General features: G+C 40.9%; 1 protein-coding gene across 6 annotated transcripts in view; it reads left to right on the top strand.

The window, feature by feature from the left end:
• Positions 1-23527, top strand: part of SOBP (sine oculis binding protein homolog) — a 195977-nt gene that overhangs the window by 67568 nt on the left and 104882 nt on the right. For 3 of the 6 annotated variants that reach the window (XM_072998214.2, XM_072998202.2, XM_072998187.2), the window contains one exon: positions 8212-8280. The exons of the other annotated variants lie outside the window; for them this stretch is intronic. In XM_072998214.2, the coding sequence (XP_072854315.1) occupies positions 8212-8280 (69 nt within the window). The remainder of the gene's footprint in view (positions 1-8211; positions 8281-23527) is intronic. 6 annotated transcript variants of the gene reach the window in all.

Here is a 23527-nt window from a genome sequence, read left to right as displayed (position 1 = left end):
TTCTAAAGCGCATTTCTAAGGCTTATGGATTAAATAAATGAGTTATTAGACAATTATCCTCTAAAATATTTACCTTTGGCAAGTGTGGAATAGCACTAGATTTTGGTAAACTGCATCTTAAGATAGAGAAGACAACATATAGATGAACTAGTTCAATATTTAATGCTAATGCTTTAGCATTTTCTTATGAGCCTGCGGCTTGGACATGTACAGATCCCTTTCTCTTATTTGAGCCAGTATCATTGTCCTTGAGTGGCTAGAAAATAAGAGACTTGACACTTTTTCATTATTTCTCTGTGTTATGGAACCCAAGTTAAATACACCCAAATAAACCTGAAATACCCTACCTGTGACCTTTCCAAAGACAAGGAAATGCAGAATGCATAACTGGGAGAACACAAGGTGGAAATAGCAGGCAAGTGGAGCAGGCAGATGTACAAGCAATGCTAATTCAAAGCAGCACCAGGCCTTTAAACAACATCATACATTTGTTTTTTTGTCAGCTCCAGAATTCAAGTTATTGTCTTCAAACTCGTCTTCAAAACAGCCTCTTTTTGAAATTTTCTAATCTCTTTAACTTTCCACTCAGGTCATAATGATACACCCCCTCAGCGTTTTCTTATGGTGGCTGAGTATAACAGGATTAACCCTTCCAAAAACTTTCACATTACCTCTTTGAAAATATACCCCTCATGCAATGAACTCTATTTTTTAGCCCTGCTGGATGGGGCTCCACCTCTCTCACACACAACTTTGCTCCTGTATGCCTGGAACCAAAGGGGCTGAAAACGATCGCTGCATGAAGAAGGAGGAAAGCTCCACAGAGGGAGATGGAGTTGCATGCATGTCCATAGCCATGCACCTTTAGAGGAACCTTGCCCTCACGCCATTTGTCCTGTCTTTCTGGAAGGGGTACTGCTGGCCCTTGATCTGAGAAGGAGGCATAAACTTGCCCCTTTTCAGACCACAGATTACTACTAAGAAGAAGGCACAGTTAATGATGTTGTTTGTGTTATGTGCCAGAAATTGCTTTTGACTAGTGGCAGCCTGTAAGTTAAAGACCTCCAAAAGATGCTATCATTAACAGTCATGCTCAAATCTTGCAGACTAAAGGATGTGGTTTCCTTTATTGAGTCAATCCATCTCATGAGAGGTCTTCCTCTTTTATTGCCTTTTCCACTGAGTCTTGTCTTTCATGATATATCTAAGGTATGCTAGTACCACACTGGACCTGTTTCCTTAGGCTCAGTGAAGAACCTTACTACAGACCTTGTACATCTTAGCTTCTATGCTCTTTCACAGAGAAGATAGAGTGCACGGGGCAACATTTATGGAGTAGAGCTGCTGTTTTCCTATCTGGTTTCTGAAACACAACTGGAAAAAGTAGAAATGGAGAAGGGGGCCCGATTGTCTGTGACTGTCCTCTGTTTTAAGAGACGGGCCATAAATTCCAAATTGCTAGCTGAAGAAGAGCTTGAAATCAACATGCATGCTGCAGCTGCTTATTTCTAAGAAGCTTACCTGGTCTCTACACCATCAGCCATGTGAATTTGGGACATTAAAAACAGGACTTAAGTTTGGAACCACCCACAATAACTTGATGCATAGTCTCGAAGAAGATGATTTATCATTGAAAGCTCACTATTTGTTTTCATTTTCATTTTTCTTTTATATTCTTAACGATGGATTAAAGACATTATCTGCTTCTGCATTTGTACCGCTGGAAAAAGTTATCTTGTGGACTAAAATTCCCAGAATCCCTCAGTCAGCACTACCTTCATGGTCATTCTCTAAGCTATGGAATACTAAGATGGCAACAATAAATGAACGTTGAACCATTTTAAATGTACACATTGGAAATTGGGAACAGATGCTCACAGAAAATTGTATTTCCTGTTCTTATAGAAGTGTTATCCTTTTTGCAATGAATGAATGAACAGTTAGACCTACAAGGAAGGCTGTGATTGATTATGAGTGTGGTAGTAAAGTCCCTCACTATCCCTTGATTCAGTTCTTCCTGTCCTTTTGTCTATATCCCTTTGTGTTGCTCTCACAGAAACCCTGTGCTGCAAACATCTTTCTACCGAGAAAGATGCTTTAGAAGATGCTGTACATTATGATGGAATTGTTTGCACAAGAATGTGTTGGAGAGGAGAGACAGAATTCTGAATTCACCTATGTTTTCTTTCCAATGGTGTCTGAAAAACACACTTTTATTCTCTTTGTAGGGAGTGGAAGGGACTTACATAGGTGCTTTCTGAAATTGCTCTTCCTGTCTGTAGTGAGCAACTGAGGGGGAATTGTAAACTTCTATGGCTGAAATAAAGGGATCAGGTGAGCCCTGTTTGAGCTGCAGTTGTCATTGCAAATTTCAAGTTACAATGCAGCTTGCTACAAATATTTCTGATCCTTTTGCATGGTCATTTGTTATGCTGGGAAGGGCTACTACTTTCTGTGGTCGCTTCACATGCATCACTTTGTTTCAGTGTCTGACATGTATGATTGCCTATATTGGTTCAAAGGAGCAGTGGTGGGTATATTCTAGGCAACAGTGTTATGGGGGGGCAGAGCAGTAGGAACAATTTAAAAATTGATTTTATCAAATGGAATGCTATATCAGAAAAACACTGTATTTGTAATTACCTTTTGAAATTATTTTATGGAGAAGGGGTCACTGCTACTGCCTTTTATGTCAGCAGAGAGAAGATGTTTCTAATTTTCTGGGCTGGAGAGGAAAGGGGAAAGACCAGAAGGACTTTGATGAAGGAAAGGGGTTGGGAAGGTAAAGGTAAAGGTTGCCCTTGACAATTTTTGTCCAGTCATGTTTGACTCTAGGGGCGGTGCTCATCCCCGTTTCCAAACCATAGAGCCAGCGTTTGTCCGAAGACAATCTTCCATGGTCACATGGCCAGTGTGACTTAGACACGGAATGCTGTTACCTTCCCACCGAGGTGGTCCCTATTTATCTACTTGCATTTGCATGCTTTCGAATCGCTAGGTTGGCGGGAGCTGAGACAAGCAACGGGCGCTCACTCCATCGCATGGATTCGATCTTACAACTGCTTGGTCTTCTGACCCTGCAGCACAGGCTTTTGCGGTTTAGCCCGCAGCGCCACCACGTCCCATCTGTGACCCAGGTGAAAATGTTAGTGATTAGAAGGTGCAGTGTGAACTACGAATGTGCATTTGGATTTGGAAATATTCTGAATTCACCCAATAATACCATATTCAGATTGTTCAAATCCAAATTGAAATCCAAATCTGATTGTTCTGAATATCTATAACAATACTTCCTAATATTTGGAGTCCCATTTGGAGTCCCCACCTAAATGTCCTGGTTCATGCCCCTAGGGGTACATGTGCCCCGGTTTGGGAATCATTGTGCGAGAGGAAGAAGTAAAAGTGAAACCTTTTTCTCAGGCATCTAGGAGTGAGTTCTTGAGAAATGAAAAAAGATGTTGTGATTCTCTCTCTCTCTCTCTCTCTCTCTCTCTCTCTCTCTCTCTCTCTCTCTCTCTCTGTGTGTGTGTGTGTGTGTGTGTGTGTGAGAGAGAGAGAGAGATTTCCATTGTAAGTGGTTGTATTCTGCAGAATCAGATACAGTACTGTTCCTCGGGTAGATTCTGCAGGCAGTATGAAATGTGTGGTAGTAGAAATGCTTCTACTGAGTGGAGTGGGAGAGGAAGAGGAAAAAGACAGCCTACAACTGCTATTAGGAGCCCCCTAAACAAAATCTGTCACTCAGCTGCATTCTTCAGCACTAACACTATGTTAAGCAGTAGCAGGGTGTGTGCATCTCTGCCAAGGAGGTGGCGGAGAAGCATCTGGTTCAAGATGGGACAGACAGGAGTGAACCTCTTACATGTTCCCGTGGCATCTTTGTGCAATTCACCCAGTGCAAAGGGCCAGAAAACGTGGTGAAGAAGACACTTTTCTCCCAGAGCCAATGAAGGACAAGGATGACATCAGCACTAAGACTGGGCAACTTGGGCAGCAGCAGTGCTGCTACTTTTGTGGCTGGGAAAGGGATTTATCAAGGGCATCAGGGATTGCTTCCCATAACCATGTCATGCAGCTTCATCATATTTAAGGAAGGGTTTATCCCCCAGCCCCCATTTTCAGCAAATCTCTTTTGTGCATAGCAGCATTGTGGTTAGTGTGAACTCCCCTTCAAATATATATACACATCTGACGTTGGAGAGGAGACTGAGGGGACTCAGATGGCCCCGATTTCAGAAACATGTGACACTGAAATTATTTCTTCCCCTTTGGCTATACTTGCCCCACCACTTGCCAGAACTAGGAGTGATGACAAGTTAGCAATCCCTGTTAGAACATGCAGTCAAAAGCTAGAGCCCACAGTAAATCAATAATCTGGAAGCATTTCCAGCAGTGTGTAGCAGATGCTCAAATGGCTGAGTGCATGTAATGCAAGAAGGTGCTCAAGCATGGGCAGGACTTGGACCATCTCTCCAACAATAGCATGCTCAGCCACCTGAAGAATCAGCACAGGGCATTGCTGCTGGCCAATGAAGAGGGTACTGTGGGAGCAAGCAGCTCCCTTATTCTGAAGGATAAGAGTCATCAGAGGGCACAGGTTGAGCTGCTAGCCCAGGAAAATGGGGAGGGAGATGGACAAACAGCAAGAGGTGGGAGGCAGCAAATGCCAGAGCCACATCCCAACAATAAGTTACAGGCTACACTGGACGTGTTTGGAGGGGTGCAGGAAAAAGACTTCTGCAGATGTAAAAATGACAAGAGTACAGTGGTGCCCCACATGACAACGATAATCCATCCTATGAAAATCGCTGTTTAGCGAAATCGTCGTCATGTGAAAACCCTTTCCCCATTGGAATGCATTGAAACTCAGTTTAATGTGTTCCAATGGGGAAAATATCTCGTCATCCAGCGAAGATTGCCCATAGGGAATCCATTTTGTGAGCGCCAATCAGCTGTAAAAATGGCTGTCCTGCGAAGCATGGGTCCGGAAAACACAGGGCAGCCATTTTGCAAAGCCGAAAAAATCATCATCTTGCGAACAAACGGTTCGCGAAGCAGGGACCTAATCGACGTCCAGCGAAAATCCCCCATTGGAATGACTGTTTTGCGAATCTCTATAGCAATCACAAAAAGTCATCGTTATGTGGATTCGTCATTTAGTGGGGTCGTCGTTTACTGAGGTACCACTGTATTCATTGCCCAAGGGAGATAATAGACCCAGATGACCAGCCAAAAGCCTGCAAGTAGGAGCCTGCAAGCCAAAAGAGACTGCTCCTTTGTCCTCCACTTTGGCCAAAGTGGCAGTGGGACTGTGTCTTGCCTACAGTTAGTGTGTCCAGTGAGTCCACACTCATGCCTGGAACCTGGATCTGTAGGAAAACGTATTTTCCTTGAGGTCAACCTATCATTGCTGGGCTTCCCTGAAGTCCCCTTTAAGTAAGAGAGAGTGGCAAACTCTGTACACTGGGTATGCCATACTTCAGTCTACTACCCCTTCCTTCTGCCTCTTTCATTTTTCCAACTGCTACTCCAAGATCATGTTGTCACTCAGTTGTGCTGTGCTCCAAGTTGTTGGCACAGTTCCCAACCACCACAGGCTACCCGCTGCTCCAATCTGCCTGCTTGTGCTGCCCAGGGTATTTGCCCACTCTCTAGTGCTTCCTCAATGCTGCTGGCATTTCCTACTGGTATTTCCCACTGTTCAGGGTTCAATCAGTACAGCTCCTTACAGTCTTTTCCTAATACCATGCCACTGCTGTCTGTGCACTCTGTGCACACACCCTTTTGGTGTGCACTCTTTTTGTGTGGCATAATAACTGGGAAGGTGTCAGAGGACACAAGGAAACCCTTTAGCAATGCTTTGCCTGTACTGTATGCGTTTTTTAAAGGGGAAAATAATGTCTATATGGTATTCATATTAACTGTAACAGAGTTCTGGGTATCTAGAAATTCCAAATGTTTAAAAAGTCCACATTCCATATGCAAAGAGCTGTAATTCCAAATTCCGATTTTGAATCTGAATTTTGGTGCTATTGCACATCCCTAGTGTGGATTGTTATGATGGGATAGTTAAACATTTTGTTGTGAATGACAGTAACAATTTCAGCAGTGGAAACTGCCAGGGACATGGTATAGAAAACTTAGAATAAACCTGAATAAACCTGGGACTACCTCTCTATGTAGTCAAGCCCCCAGCCAAAGAAGCGAAAATGAGTAACTGGGAGGACTAATGTGCTTTTACAGTCAGGCACTGTGGAACATAGGGAGCCCTGCTTTCTAGATTCAGGCATAGTGTATCATATAGTTCTGGCCTAAGTTTCCCCAGTCGTAATTAGTTCAATACAAAATGTGGCATTTTGAGGACTGACTGATGCCTCCAACATAGCCTTAATGGAAGTACCTGGCAGAGTAGAGGCCTCATCAGTGTCTGCATGCTTAGTGGACAGTTTATTGTCCATCTGCTGCCATTTAGTACCCTAAATTTGAATCAAATTCTCATTGTCCAGATGATTAGCAGGTATCCAATGCAATTAAAAGGCGTGTTCCCTTTTAATTATAACCATTATGCTGTATTGCACCATTCATGTATTTCTGGCATCATTGGCTGTATAGAGATGAATGTCCTAATTAGGACAAAAATCTAACCATCTCCTTCAAGTAATGGGACATGTGTTACACACAGGTTGATTAGAACCATCCATTATCTGAGGTCCACACTGTACCTGATGATGACAGACTGATGGTGAAATAGAGGTCTGCTGTAATAATGGATGTAATATAAAGCATAAAAGAGGCATATGGGTAGGTGTTTTTGAAGTCATCCCACCAGTCTTTTCTATATAGAGCATCCTCCATATCCTTTTTTCTCCCAACAGGGCTTGAAAGGAAGAAAAAATAGAAGGGAGTTGCAGAGAGAAAGAAGAAGGGGTGGGTGGGGGGGGGAGATTGGGACTTCTAATCTTGAGATTTGTGGCAGGGTAACCCAAGGTGTCATGGTCAAAGCTGAGATGCCAGATTAAAATATGTCCAGGATTAATAGTCACAACAACAGAAGGAAATATATATAGTGATGATATAAGAATATGGGTCAGAGAAACCCCTGCAGGTCATCTGCTAGGTGGCAGCAGTGGTTGAAGCTGACAGTGGCAGAGGATGTTTCATAGACGATGATAGTGACCCTCAAGCTAACTTTTGTTAATACTGTGAATAAGAAGATAATGACAATTCAATTTTGACTGTTTGATGCCCTAAGATATTATTAGAGAAGAATTCAAGAAGACAACTATCACTGTCAATAGAACAGAAAAGAAAACTTAGATGAGTCATTGATGAAGTGCTTAAAATAGTTAAACACAAATAAGAAGCAAAATAAATAGATGACATAGGATCAGAATTGCAAATGCAGTCTTTTCAGCAACATGCACATAAAGACCAAGAGAACAATAACAGTAAAGAGTGCAAAAAATAGAAGAGAACAACAACAGAGGGGAAAAAAGAGATCTCTTCAATAGAAATATCAGAAATCAATAGGAAATTTAAACAAGAGATGTAGGGACAATTTTTTAAAGAAAAATTCTGTGGTGAGAAAGCTGCAATTTTAGAAAGTGAAGCAAAAGCCACTCTCAAATCAATTAGAAGAAATCAATCACCAGGAATAGACCCACAGACTGGAAACATTCAATATATATATTCTAGTCTCCAAGTAAGGAGATGACAAAGAGTGCATTACTTTTGCATTAATTTCCCTTGCAAGCAAGTGATGTTCAAGCTTTTGCATCAAAAACTTTTACCACATAGAGAGCAAGAAAAGTCTGATGTGCATTCTGGATTCAGAAAAGAAAGAGGCACTAGAAATCATATTTCAAGCATATGCTGGTTACTGGAACAAAGCATTTTAGAAAAGAGTCAGCCTGTGCTTTATAGATTACAGCTATATGGTTTATGAGAAGCTATGAACTGTTCTAATAGAAACTGGTGTGCCTCAATATTTGATGGTCCTCATTAGAGATGGGGATATTCGTATTCATATATGGATTCGAATACCCCTGCACAAGTGAACATAACGAGGATTCAGCCCCTTGGGGCTGGACTGTCCATTCACCTTCCGCTGTTGCCATGAGCTCCGTGATCCTTTCCTGTCGCTCCGGAGCTCACGGTCTGTGAACTACTCTTTGACCTTACAGTGAAGCTCATTCTTCTGCCTCCTTCCAGGAATGGCTTGCAGACTGTTTCCTCCGGAGCGATAGGAAGGGAGTCCGGAGCCTGCGGCAACAGTGGAACGTGAGTGGATGGTCCGGCCCCAGGGGGCTGGACCCTCGTTATGTCCACCTGTGAGGGGGTATTTGTATACAATATGAATACCCTCATCTCTAGTCCTCATGCATAATATATGCTTTGAACAATATGCTACAGTTAAAACAGGAAATGGAGAAAGAAGGCCCTCCAAAGGGCTCAGACAAGGCCAAAGTCATTTCACATTGTGATAGGAAGAGAGTTGTTTGGGAAGAGAGTAAGAAATATTTTTATGAGAACAATGACATGCATTTTTTAAAATGTATAAGATGCATGGCAGTTTTTATTTATTTATTTATTTATTTATTTATTTATTTATTTATTTATTTATTTATTTATATCCCGCCCGTCTGATATATTCTACCACTCTGGGCGGCTTCCAATACAACATATATACATTAAAATGGCACAAGAACATTACAAAACAATCAGTTACAAATGCAATGCAAAAATATAGTAAATAATAAATAGCAAGGAAGAGAAGAGAGTCAAGTGTTGACAGGGGGGAAGGCCTGAGTGTACATCCATGTTTTTAATTGGCTTTTAAAAGTACCCAGTGTGGGGGCTGCGTGAATCACTGGAGGAAGGTTATTCTAGAGGCGAGGAGCCACCGCCGAGAAGGCCCCATTTTGTGTCTTTTCCTTCCGGGCCTCCCTCGGCGTCAGGCTCCTCAGCCTCACCTCCTGACTCGCACGGGGGATCCGGGTAGATCTAGGTGGGATCAGGCATTCCGCCAAGTATCGAGGTCCTGAACCTTTTAGGGCCTTATAGGTAAGCATTAAAACTTTGAAGTCAATGTGGAAATGAATGGGCAGTCAGTGCAGCATGGCCAGAATAGGAGAAATATGCTGGTATTTTCTCAGTCCAGTAAGGAGTCTGGCCACTGCATTCTGCACCACTTGAAGTTTCTGCATCAGTCTCAAAGGCAGCCCCACGTAGAACGCGTTACAGTGGTCTAATCTTGAGATTACGAGTGCATGTACCACGGTAGTGAGCGCCCCCGTGTCGAGGTACGGTCGCAGCCAGGCAATCCGCCAAAGGTGAAAGAAGGTGGTGCGGACTACCAATGCCATCTGTATTTCCATGGTGAGCGTTGGGTCCAGGTGTACCCCCAAGATGCGGACCCCACTCTTTGCAGCCAGGGTTGCCCCCCAAATGATATGTTTATTTAGATTTATTTTTAGTTTAGAAGGACAGATATTAAACAACTAGAAAAGATCCTGAACTGTAAGGATGTGTTACTGGAGACCAAGGTGAAGTTTATCTGTATTATGATATCTCTGATTACTATGTATGGCCGTGAAAGCTGGACAGAGAAGAAAGCTGACAGAAAATGTTTTGATTCAGTTGAAATATGTCAGAAGAGAGCTTTATTGATACTATGGGTGGCTAGGCAAACAATTGTTTTTAATCACTTTTGCATCATCCATGGCACAGTGGTTAAGTGGAGCACTGTAGTCAAGTCCTTGTTCATAACCTGAGTTCAACCCTGAAGGGCTGAGGTGGCTGGCTCAAGGTCGACTCAGCCCTCCATCCTTCCATGGCAGTAGAATGAGTACCCAGCTTATGGGGGAGGGGCAGTATATAAGCACTATGGAGCAGTATATAAGTTGCAACAACATCAACAACAAGTGGGTCAAGAAGCAAACTCTTAATACTCTCTCCAGAAGCAAATATGACTATTGAGGTTATTGAACTTTGGGCACATCATGAGAAGATAAGACTCACTGGAAAAGACAATAATGTTATGGAGAACTAAAGGCAACCAAAAAAAGAGGAAGACTAAATAAAATACTGTATAGGTTCTCTTAATAGATGAAGCAGCAGGCTTGATTTTGCAAGAGTTGAGCAGGGATGTTAATTACAGAATCCTGGCTTCTTTTGCCTGTTGAGTAGACAAATTCTGAGCCTAGCTTTTCTATAGGAGCTACAAAATTTTTGTATTGCTGTTTCCTCGACACCCCAGCCAAACAGGAACCTTGCATTTTATGAGCAGCCAGTTTGGAAGGGGGGGGGGGAAGGTATATGCAAGTTATTTGGTGACTGTTTGAGGAGCTGAGTGAAAAATTCCAGCTCAATACTACCAAGGATGGAATTTGAAACTACACCTCCCCCAATATCTGTTTGTAGCCAGCATTTCAATTCACCTTAAGAAGCATACCTGGCAGACTTCTGCCATGAATGTTTGGGACTCATTTATAATTTTTCTGCAGTATTGGTGCATGGCCTCTCCTGCATTTGTATTGTGTAAGGACATGGCATGTGTATCTCTCCCCTCCTTTTTTTTGGAGGTCGCCATTTCATAGGGTCACCAGGAGCTAGAAGTCAAGTGATGGAGGCAGGTAACAACAAAGGGTGTTCAATAGTACAATGCTAAATGAATGGAGTAACCTGTTATATAGGCAGTTGGCCAACCTTTGACACACATCACTTTTGCATCATCCAGACATGGTACTTGTGGTAATTTTGAAGATTATTATTGTCTGCAGTGCTTTTGGCCTATTCCCCCTTCACCAAAAGAGAGAACAACACTCTCTGTAGTAGCAGTTTGTATAAGTGCAGCTGAAGCTCATCCTGCCTTGAAACTGCCAAAGCGATCAGCTTTATTACTCGTAGCTTTCAAGAGTATATTATTTACAAAAAGGTCTGAAGATCCTAACTCCTGGGATATGAGCAGAAACCAGTATTAAAGCTAATAAAATATGGAATAATTTTGAAAGTTTCAGAACTAGCAGATTAAAATGTTAAAGAAAAGGAAGGTTTCCAAAACCAAAAGTGAAAAAAGGAGCATTGAATCACTCTATATAAGCTATTTAAAAACAACATATTAGAGGCACAGATGGTCCACATGCTTCATAACAAAGAGAAAGTAAAAAGGGGGGAGATTAAATATGCCATAGTTAAGTTTAAGGATTCAGAAGTTTAAAGGGACATTGTCAAGTTAAATCACACCTTTTCAGGAAAAATTCTTAGCTACTACAACTATGAAGGTACACAGTAAAAGAAAAAAAAATTAAAATGTGTTCCATTTGGTGATTACTTACTTGTAAAACCCACTGGAGTCACAGTCTTCTGTTGAATATTAGATAAGATATTTTGTATATCTGGACCAATTTTGTGTGTTTGTATGTGGAAGGATGGGGATTAAACAATTCACCTTGCAGCCAAGTATGGGAAACTCAAACCAGAAACTAAGGAAAACATCACAGGCAGATGTTTGTCACGCCTCTCAGAATTAGGAAATTAGCTTCCTTTGTTTAGCAACTGAGTTTCAGTATCCTCTAAAGTCTGATTTCACAAACTATAAAAGACTGGCTAAATTACCTTTCTCCTTTCAGTTCTGATTATGGGCGATCTCTGATATCTGTCCTGGCCGCCAATGTTCTATTGTCATTGTCAGTATTGCTTACAAAATATTACTTTTTTGTGGTGAGCAAAAAGGCAACAATGTTCCTGCTGCAATTTAGTACAATGGACAAGGAATAAGGGCTTATTTAGGTGGAACATTTGTTCTGTCAAAAGTACTGGACTGTGGAGGGACTTCCTTGGTATTGTGTCCCCCATTTACAGCATGTAAAGATTGTCTTGATTTGTCTATTTTTTCTGCTTGAAGTGTGCCAGAACTAATTTCTGGCCATTAACCTTTCTCTGATATATTGTTCAATTGACCAGGGACGGGGAGATCCGATATATATTTGTTTATTTTCAGCTGAAAGAATGCAAAGATAATGGACACCACTTTGTCCACCAAACATGCCGAAAAGAGCGTGCAGTGCTCTTACAGAATATACTTTTATAAGTTTACATGAGAAGAGAGAGGCAAGAGGTGGGGAGAAGAGGAGGAAAGGGGAGAGTCTGCAGGTGTCTGGGCTGTTGATAATAATTCATTCTTCCTGGTTCCATGCTAGGTGCCCATCTCTTCAAGGACAAATTTCTAATTAAACCATTTAGTTGCAAAGTAAAAAGAATTCAAGCATCCTCCCTCCTTCATTCTTGTCTGCTTAAGCAAAAACCCTCATTATAACAGGTTTACACATTTATATAGCAAAGTCAATTACAGATGCAAGATGGCTACAGGTAGGCTAAGTTATGTACAGATACAGGCATACTTCGGTTTATGGAATTAATGCATCCTGTGGGACGTTACGTAATGCGGAAATTTCGTTAACCAATATGCAGATTTCGCTAGGAATGGGGGTGGTGCTAGAAACCTCCAAGCGCCATGTGTCCTGGGGTAACCCTTTCGTACAGTGGAGAAAAAAGGGGAAAAACATAAACCGGGGCATTATTTTCTATGAATTTCGGTTCGTAAACCAAATATTATGTAAACTGAGGCTTTCATAAACCAAGGTACTGCTCTCTCTCTCTCTCTCTCTCTCTCTCTCTCTCTCTCTCTCTCTCTGTGTGTGTGTGTGTGTGTGTGTGAGAGAGAGAGAGAGAGAGAGAGAGAGAGAGAGAGAGAGAGAGAGAGAGTTTGTGAATAACTTAGCCTAACTGTAGCCATCTTGCTTCGGTAATGTGTTTGCTTGTGTGTGTTTGTTGATTTGACCCCTTCATACTTTTTTAAAAATACACTATCTTAAAAACAAGTAGTTATTTTTTACCATCAGTTTGTAATGGGGCTGAGATTCTGAGTCAGGACCGTTGCTCCCTGTTCTCTTGCAAAAATCAAGCATAGAAGCTCATTTATGCAATTTTTCCCAATATTTTTTAGAAAATAGATTCTGATTTAAAAAGGAACACAAGTGGACCTGAAGTGAATTTTTTTCAGCAAGGGGCTCTTGGTCAAAAACTTTCAATTACTGCCAAATCACCACTCAAAAACAAAAATATATCAGGAAAGCTTATTTTTAACTGGTATCTTCAGGATTTTTGAAATATTTCAGAAGAAAGGAGAAATGGGTTTTTATAAATGCATTTGGACATAAATACTGAGAAAACCTGTTCAACACACCCCTTCTGCCATTAGCACCAAATGGCAGAAAGGGTGTGTTGAACACATGTTCTGTGTGAACGAACCCTAATGTCCACTTATTGTTTCCTAAACTATAAGAGGCCAACAGTGAAGTTTCTCCTAATGTTCACTTTAAAACAAGTGAACTACGACACTTTTAGGAGGATGGATCCTTGCTTGTTCTTTTTCGGTATAATGCAGGAACGGAATAATACTGTACAATGCAATGCTCACAGATGGACAAAGTGTGGCCATCAGGCCACATGTGACCTCCTGGGACATCCCCAAGTGTCTATAATGTTGTTCATAAAAAAGAAACAGTTTTTTTTGAAAAAAAAATCAAGAGCAGTGACTTTCTGCTGTCAGAAAAGCCATCTTGGAAGCATAGTTTTCACTTTATTCATTATTAGGCTAGTGGAAAAGATGTCATTGTTCTCAGACGGGCCACATAAGATCTAGCAGGGAGATCTAGCACAAGCAACAACTAGCCTAAAGGAATTGTAGTGAGTTGTGCAACCACTTGTGAAATGGCTAACACAAGTGGAATCAAAGTATTAGATGTATCACTTGTTGAAGGACGTAAGCAGTGCTTATGTAAGAGACAGAAACTTTGAGCTAGCACATTGGTTCCAAACCCTGGGTAACCCAGATGTTCTTTGACTACAATTCCTAGAAGCCTTCACCACCATTTCTACTGGCCATGGTTTCTGGGAGCTGGCAGTCCAACAACATCTGGATTACCCAAGGTTGGGACCCACTGGGCTAGCAGAATGACACCATTGGATGGTACCCAACATCAGGATTCATTCTCATAGGTCAGCCACTCCAGTATTCTCACAGGAGAGTATTCTAAAGACCCACTCAACTCATTTGATGAAAATGAAAATGTGGACTGTGATAGTTGGTGTTTTCTTGCCAAAGGGTCAGGAACTGATCCACTATTGACACCTCTTGCACAAGTACAGTACCTAGAAGGTGCTCACACTGAGTATATGTGAATGAACAACTAGGGTGAGATTAACTGAAACGGCAACACAACTGCTGGCCGTTCTGCTCTTTGGGTATTTTTAACTGTTTGAAATTCAGGTTAATGCAGGTGGGATTGTCCAGGACAGAATCCTTCTGCCCACACTTTTCATGAAAATGATGCAAAATGCATTTTAATTAGAACGCCAGGAAGATCTGCACAACTACAGATGTAAACATTTTGATGTTTGATAATTGATGCCTCAGCAGGAGTAACTTAGAGGCCCAGCTGTATGGAATCCCTGTAACCTCTCAATGGTCCAACACTCTACATGCTGCTTTGAAACTACCTTAAATGCAATTGCTGTCAGCACTTTGGAGGCAGTCCGAATGGTCAAAGCTATGGTTTTTCCTGTCATGATGTATGGAAGTGAGAGCTGGACCATAAAGAAAGCAGACCGCCGAAGAATTGATGCCTTTGAATTGTGGTGCTGGAGGAGACTCTTGAGAATCCCCTGGACTGCAAGGAGAACAAACCTATCAGTTCTAAAGGAAATCAACCCTGAATGCTCACTTGAAGGACAGATCCTGAAGCTGAGGCTCCAGTACTTTGGCCATCTCATGAGAAGAAAAGAGTCCTTGGAAAAAACCTTGATGTTAGGAAGGTGTGATGGCAAGAGGAGAAGGGGACGACCGAAGATGAGATGGCTGGACAGTGTCTGCGAAGCAACCAACATGAACCTGACACAACTCCGGGAGGCAGTAGAAGACAGGAGGGCCTGGCGTGCTCTGGTCCATGGGGTCACGAAGAGTCGGACACGACTAAACGACTAAACACACAACACACACATCACAGAAACCCAGGAGAGACCAATTAGTCACATGATTACATTATTTAAAACAATCCATTGCACTCACTTGACAGAACTGTAAGAAGTGAAAGAACTCATGTGCTTCCAAATACGAATAAAGGCATGTTGTTTTTTTTACTTACATCTATCCTAGCTGTAGTGCTCAGAGTCAGTAACAAAACATTTTTAAAAGCTTTAAATATGCAAAAATGTTTTAAGGGACTGTGTGTAGAGTTTTTTTATGTGCTCATTTGCAGGTCCTTTATGGAGGAGGTATTATATTGAGGAAAGGAATGTTATATTCTCACTTCAAAACAAAACAAAATAGTACTGTGGCAGCTTTAAGACTAACAAAATTTATTACAATATGAGATTTCATGGATTATAGTCTGCTTTCAGGCACAGAAGGAAGAGGTACCTGTGCTGATACTGTTTTTATCTGAGACAGACTAATACAGCTATTGCCATATTCTATGCAAGGCATACATTGACTTTTATTTTTGCTCAGCCTTTTGATCTAACCTTTTCCTCATCTGTAGTGTCTAATTTACAAACTATAAAAGAAACAACAATGACATTTGTTATATTATGGGTAAGAGGATTTAGAAACATTTTCAATAGCATAACTACAGTCTGTGAAGGCCTTTAATGTCGGCTTTAACAGTATTTGCCTTAGGGAAGTCTGTAATATTTATTGGTACTTGACCCAAGAATTCAGAAGTAATATGACAAAGACAGTATGTTGTGCCTTCATTTCTCAGTTAACAGTATTGTTGCAGTTGGGCATGCTTAAGTGGTCTGTGCTAACTGTATTGTAATGCTGCTCTGGAGTCGAGTGGCAGTTTAATAATGTAGGCCAGAAATCTCAGGTTGTTCAGAAAGGCAGAAGTGTACAGTCTCATTGTTGTTCAGTCAGTCATATTTTGCTCTTTTACTGTGCGTTAACAGCATGCAGAATGTATGCATATTGCACTGAATGTTTGCTTATTACTGCATTGCTATATTTTCAGAGGAAGCCTCCCCCACCTCATTCATTTCTCCTATATATCGTAATAATTGGACAAGAGCTTTATTCATGTTATCATATTAGTTTGCTGTGGGTGTTGGGATGAAAATACCTTCAACTTCTTTTAGCTTTTAGCATATCAAAGCGAAAAGCAAATCTGCAAAATAAGTAAAACTATACAGAAAACAAAAACTGGAAGTAAGCACATCAATATTGTCATGTAGGTTATCAAAAGTATTTGAAGCTGGAAGTGGGGGGCCTTCTTAGCTTTACCTTTTGAAATAGCCTTGTTTCAACCTGATATTTGTTAGATAACATACTAATACCTGGTAAATTGTGGGTCAAAAAGAGAAAAATATATCGCCCAAAAAGAAGATAAAAATGTCCGTAAAATGTGTGTGTATGTGTGTGTATTACAAATTTAGAAGTAATTGCTATAGTTAAATTTTTTAAAAAAATACCATAAATCTCAACCTGGTGATCTTTGAGTTTGCTTTGTTGGTCCTCCAGATGCTAAGAGCTGGTGGGCAAATTCCAGGACTCTGCTCTCTTATTTCTGATGGCTCTGCTTCTGGATCTTGAACAGCAGGCCTGGTTCGCTGAGGCTCTTCCTGACATATAAATTGCCGGCAGGGGACTTTTCTCCTACATTTCTATTTGCCAGGCTTCAGTTCAAATCTGAAAAGTAGGTTTATTATTACTTTCTTAAAATTTCACAGCTGGAGTGGTGCCTGAACAGAATGGACATATGTATGAGCTTCTCCTTTAGTTGTATATGAAATGAAATGGTCATTGTGCTGCTGTTTAAAAAAGCTGAGGACTTTGGGTTGACCCTACACCTCAGTGTGTGTGTGTGTGTGTGTGTGTGTGTGTGTGTGTGAGTGAGTGAGTGAGGGAGAGGGAGAGGGAGAGGGAGAGGGAGAGGGGGAGGGAGGAAGGAAGGGAGGGAGGTATTGGCTGTGGCTGTGTGCGAGTGTGATGAAGATAATGGAAGTGGATTGTCAAAGCTACCCAACTCCACTCAAGTCCCTAGAAATGCTACATTCGAAGCTGGGATACTGCTGCATGGAGTAGACTATAGTGCTGGGAACCCAGGGGACACCCCACTCCTTCAAATTAGGCAGTAAAACAGACGGTTTTTAGGGGATATGTTCCCATCCCAGTGCAAAACAGCCTCCCTCTTTCATCAAGGTCCCTTGACATCCTCTTTAGCATTAGGGGGTGAGGGGTGAAGAAACTGCCACAAGGGAAGAAGGGGAAAGGGACGTGTCTAATTCTGGATCCATCCTTCTGATGAATTTTAACAGAGTGCATAAATTTAAAACATAAATGCTGTTGTCTCCTTCATTATGCAGCCTTCCCCTCCTCCTACAGTGGCACTGTTCTAATTACAGGCTTGAATCAAAGAAGATTGTATCTGGTTTAAAATGGAAGGCCACATATATTAGAACAGAATACAAACAATGCCCAGGATAAGTAAAGGACTGAATTAGAAAGAGCTAGTTAAGGGGGAAAAACTGCTTTCTGTTTCTGAGCATGGCAATAGAAAGTAATGTGCCTTTCCAGAACTGATTCCATGTAAAGAAGGTTGACAGAATAGCATGAATAAATTACAGATTCCCCTGGTGCATTAATGCATGCCTAACAGAGCAAGCAGCAACAACACTTAATCTACAGTGCACTTTTAGAGGCTGGAGAACATAATTGTGTGAAGTTAAATGTATTTTTAAAATATTAAAGATTTGAATTGAGGAGGACTAGCAGAAAATAGTTGACTGTATATTAATTTCCTCTGCTAATATATTAGGTAGTTGGTAATCTTGGCTAGCTCACAGAGCTGATTGAAAATGATGAAGATACCTGGCAGCACTGGTGTACAGCTGCCCCCGTATGAGGCTGTATCTAATTATGTTGTGAAGTCCCTGCCACCACAGTGTGCTTTCATATACAGTCCTAAAATCCAGTAGGAAAGGAAACAAAGCATGTGCTTAATATGACTGTATTCCTGATGCTTCTTTGATGGAAACCAGTATTAAGAGAAAGAAAACTTCAGCAAAAGAATCACAAAAGTAAGTTTAGGTAAGGCTATGGCAGAAGAGTGAGTATTCAGTTAAAGAACTCCTATACAAAATTCTAAGCTGAGTCTTTTTTAAAAGAATAGACATAGTAAATGCTGCCAATATACCGGTATTTGAACAATTATATACCACTAGATTTAGTAGGAAATATTAATGGGAATATGATTCAGTTAATTAACTGTATTAATTAATCCATCTAATTAATTTGCTGTATAAATTTGGTAGCTGGAGCCAGGAAACAATTTAAAATTGTAGACCATGATCTGATTGCTAAATATATGATTTCCTGTATTCTGGGAGCTTCAATGAGAGTTATGGGCAGTCATTGTCTTTGTGTGGAGGGGAGGTAGGAGTAGCGGTGGTGAGTTTTGATTGGGCCATATACCTGTTGGATATTTATATGCATACTTGAGGAATTGCAGAAGTTGCCACAACTAATTGATAGGATGCCAATTACATGCTTGTCACATGCCTGGTTGTTTACCCAGCATGCTCCAGACATGGGCTGGCACCATGTCAGTTAGCCACAGTGAGCTGAAGGAACTTTCATTATTCCATTTCCACATAAGTTAATATCCATTTAAGGTTTTGATTCATAGATGTTAAGAGTCACCAATATTTATTTGTGCTGTTAGCTATTCCACCCAATGGTGTGTCATGTTGGAAATCTCTAAGTATTCCCCGCACTCCTTTACCCATGTCATTAACAAAAAATTGAAGGGTACAGGGCACAGCCTTGTGGTACTCCACTTGTTACCTCCTCCCAGTTTGCATGGGAACCATTGATAAGCACTCTGAGTATGATTCTGTAACCAACTGTGTATCCAGCCAGCTGGTTGTTCTATCCAGTGCACACCTTGCTGATCCGAATATCGTTGGGCAGTTTGTCAAATGTTCTGCTGAAGTCAAGACATATTATGTGTACAGCATTCCCACCATCTACCAGGGAGGTTAAAAAATGAAATAAGATAAATCTGGCAGGATTTGTTCTTAGCAAATCTATGTTGCCATCTAAGTTATTAATGCTTTGTTAATTACTGCTTTATAATCTGCCCCAGAAGTTTCCTTGGGATTGATGTCAGGCTGATTGGTCTGTAGTTCCCTGGTTCCTCCTTTTTGAAAATAGGGACAACATTAGCCCTCCTCCAGTCATCTGATACTTCACCCATCATCAATGATTTCAAGAAAGTAATAGACAGTGGTTCTGCATTATCTTCAGTCAGTTTCTTCAACATGCACTTCATCCAGCCCTGGGGATTTAAACTCATTTGAAGTAATAAGTACTCCTTGACTATTTATCAATCTTAGGCTGCAATCCCATTCCCTCCCTTTGTACTTCACGTTTGCCTGGAGGAGCATGGTCTATCTTTTGGAAGAAGACAAAGCTGAAGTAGGAATTGAGCACTCTTGCCTTTTCTTTGTCATCTATTATCATTTTCCTATCCCCATTGAGAAACTGAGCCACTGTTTCTTTTCTTTGTCTTTTGCTATACACATACCAGAATAGTGCTTTTCTGTTGCTTTTAGCATCCCTTGCTAGCCTCAGCTCATTCTCAGCTTTTGCCTTCCTAATGCCATCCTTACAATTCTTGGCTACTTTTCTGTACTCTTCCTTTGTAGCCTGGCCTTCCTTCCACTTTCTATATGTGCCCCTTTTTTCCCAGGTCCTCTCTGAGCTTTTTGTGAAGTCACATTAGTCTGTTTTGCTGTATTCCATCTTTTTTTCCCTTGTTGGGAATTGTTATGTGAACATTATGCTCTAGAACAGTGGTTCCAAACCTTGGGTAGTTCAGGTGTTCTTGGACTGCAAGTTCCAGAAACCCGGGCCAGCACAGCTAGTGGTGAAAGTTTCTGGGAAGTGCAGTTCAAGAATCCCTGGATTACACCAAGGTTAGGAACCACTGCTCTAGTCTAGAACATAATCGTTACATGCCATAGCAATAGTGATGGAAAAATGCAAGTTAACACCTATGCAATGTTATAGTGACTTTAAGCCATAGAGAAAGCCAAGACACAGTTGTTAAAATAAGGGTGTGATTACACAGTGTGGTGGGGGGATATACTTGCATCTGCTGTGATCAGCACTTTTTCAAATGGGGTTTATGTGAGTCAAATCACTCTAGCCTTCCAGACATTAACCAGTTTGCTGGAATCAGCAGGAGTGGAGGAAAGGAGCTGTGTTTGTATAACAGAAGCTGCATTTGACAAGGTGATAATTGTCATTTCTACCTCTTTTTTAAAATTTGCTTTTCCTGAAGTGACTAGAGATATGGTGTGCCAGTGCTTCCTTGAAAGACTTTAAAAACAACCTCTGTTTGCAAGCAACAGGCGTTGGGAGGCTAACCCTGCAAATACCCCTTTGTCTTTGGACCAGGCAATCACACATAGCAGGATGCTGTCCATAGTAATGTCAATCTGATTGTAGCAAATTTAAGCTGGTTGAACAAAAAAAAAAGACAATTCCCTGTTAAACAAAGATGATTTCACAATTGTGTTCTCACTATTAAGCTTTATGTCATGTGGCTGATGGGTTTTAATTTGAATTCATCTGTGCCTATGGTGTTGCAAATAGTGGAGTAAAGGGCCATTGTAGTCATCCCTTAGGTGGCTTATTATGGCGGCAGTGGGGAGGTTAGTATGGAGAGGGGCTTAAGTATGCCAGTCTTGAATAAATGGGCAATTTAGGGAAGTGAACCAGTACAGTCAATGGTGAATTAATGCAACCAATGGTGGGGCTTCAAAACCCAGTGTGCTAAACAGTGTCTTTAGTAAACCTTCTATCAACTTCCATAGGTTAGAAACACAGGAAGTTGCCTGGGTTTCAGTGCTGAGGGACGGTTGAGGGGGCCTAACGCCAAGACAGGCCCGGAGAGAAAGAACAAGAAACCGGGCCTTCTCAGCAGTGGCCCCTCGGCTGTGGAATAACCTCCCATCAATGCTCTGCCTGGCTCCCTCGCTGGGTGTTTTTAAGAGCCAATTAAAAACTTGGCTCTTTCGGCAGGCCTTCCCTCCTGTCAATACTTGACTTTATTTTTACTATAATTTTCTGTTTTCCCCTCTTGAGCACTACTAACCATTACTAATTACTATTGTTTAGAATTGTTTTTAATTGTTTTAACTGTTTTAGCTTTTAGTGTTTGATGGAACCCACCCAGAGTAGACTGGGCAGGATAGAAATCTAATGAATGAATGAATGAATGAATGAATGAATGAATGAATGAATAAATGAATAAATAAATAAATAAATAAATAAATAAATAAATAAATAAATAAATAAATAAATAAATAAATAAATAATACTGATTCAGACCATTGGTACATCTAGTCTTGTACTGTTGACACTGACTGGTACCATATCTCTAGCATTTCAGACAGGATTCTTTCCTAGCCTATTGGAGAACATTGGTACAGTATTCTCCCTCTCAAGTATCAATCAAGCCCAGTTCTGCTTAGCCTGTGAAATCATATATGGTTGAGTGTTTTTAGTAAGTTGCGGCCCCCGCACGTTACACAGTATATGAGCCAAAGCTTTCTTTTTTAAAAAGCTATACCAACTACTGTATTGGATGTAAATAAATATAACCAAAAGCCATGCTTTGCCAGCTGGAGCACAAAAACAGGCTGAAGGTATTGTAAAGTGAGACATGTCACTTTTATTGTGTGTGATTTCTGAGATGTATACCACGTGGTAGAATTCTCTGTCAGTTCTGGTCAAACTGAGAACAACATGACATGTTTCTTTCTCTGCCTCCGGAAAGGAAATCAGATTTCACTTACACTTCTAAAACGTACATGTTTTATTTTCTCTTGTTTGAGAATATCTTGAGAAAACATCACTGTCATGAACTAGCTTATAGGATGAGTACCTTCTGTAGGAGTTTTATTACTCTTTATCATTCATTATACTGAATATCCCAGCATAGTTCTGCAAGTGTACAGAATTTTGGAGACTGCTTAGCATTGCTGTTGTGGCTTTAATATTTTTACTTCAGTGTGGCAGGACACGTAAATGCTAGAGTTATCTACTCCTGATACGTGTATGTTAGAAGGGAATTCTGACCTTTCAACTTACCTACCTGTTTAAAAAGCCCCGTCGCTTTCTGAGATGTGACAATCGTTTTCTATTAATATCCTTCCATAATGAGTTTCATTACAATAAAAGCTTACAGAAAGCTGTATTTTGACAGCTGTCTAAAACCTGTTTGGCCTGAGCTGTCTGGATTGCGAGATCATTACAGCTTTGCAAGCCTTGTAGTCCCTTAAATAATTACAGCTTAGTGTTCTTTTAAATAAGAAGGAATTCCAGTTTTTGCTTTCTGATTGCAGTTGTCTACTAACACAGTGGCATTGGCCATATCTATCCAATGAACTGGGCTCAAGAGTGTTATTTTTTGGACTATAGATCATCCCCCTTCCCCACAAAGTAACATTTCCAAGCTGAAATGTAGATGAGGTTGTTGATCCTGTGCAGATTTTTATATGTACATGCCCAATGACCTCTTTTATATTCCCCCACACCTTGCCTGCCCAGATAAATAATGCAGGATTGCAGTGAAAAGGGAACAGTCCTGCTACAAAGCCTGCCTTCTGTTGGATAGCTTTGTAGAAAGCAGTGAGTGACTTTTTCAGTTAAACAAGTTGAGTGGCTGTGGTACTTGGAGACTTGCTTTCTAAGAGTACAATCAGGCAAGGCTTTGTCTCATGGTTTGGTACACTTTGAGGAGAGCTGGTTTGCTCCTCTTTCTGGTGACCATATGAAGTACTGGCAGTCTCTTATTTGTACCTTTTTGCGTCCTTGTCAGAGGCTCTTTTTTTTTTTTTAAACTTTTGATTTGGTTTTAACATATGTGATCTCTGAGATCAAACTGAAGCAGATGGCTGATTGGCTTGTTTCCTCCTTCTACTGCACTACAGAAATGGATGAGATCCTATCCTTTTTTCATTAAGTTCACCATAGATTGATTGTGAAAGATAGTGTCAGTCTTTTAATGTGTGTTTCCTTCATGTATTCAGGGAGACTGTCCTCAAGACAGGAGAAGCTGAGAAATAAAAGTCTCCTACTTCAAAAGCAGCACTGACATAAATAAATATCAGGAAGGTTAAAACAACTCTGGTAGACTCCTTTTTGGAATCTGGTTGTGATAAAATATATTTTTGTCACTATCAAATTCACTAGTGGGTGTCACGATACTGGCCGGCACAGAGAGGATCTACTGACCACTTAGCCACACTACCCTTATTTGTCATGGTGTGGGTGCTTCTCAGGAGGGTCCAGTGTGCTAAAAAGATAAAGGTTCCCCTTGACATTTTTGTCCGGTCGTGTCCGACTCAAGGGGGGCAGTGCTCATCCTGTTTTCAAGCCGTAGAGCCAGCCCTTGTC

The sequence above is a fragment of the Pogona vitticeps genome, chromosome 1 (assembly GCF_051106095.1).
Source record: "Pogona vitticeps strain Pit_001003342236 chromosome 1, PviZW2.1, whole genome shotgun sequence".
Taxonomy (NCBI): domain Eukaryota; kingdom Metazoa; phylum Chordata; class Lepidosauria; order Squamata; family Agamidae; genus Pogona; species Pogona vitticeps.
This window is presented reverse-complemented; position numbering and strand designations above follow the sequence as displayed.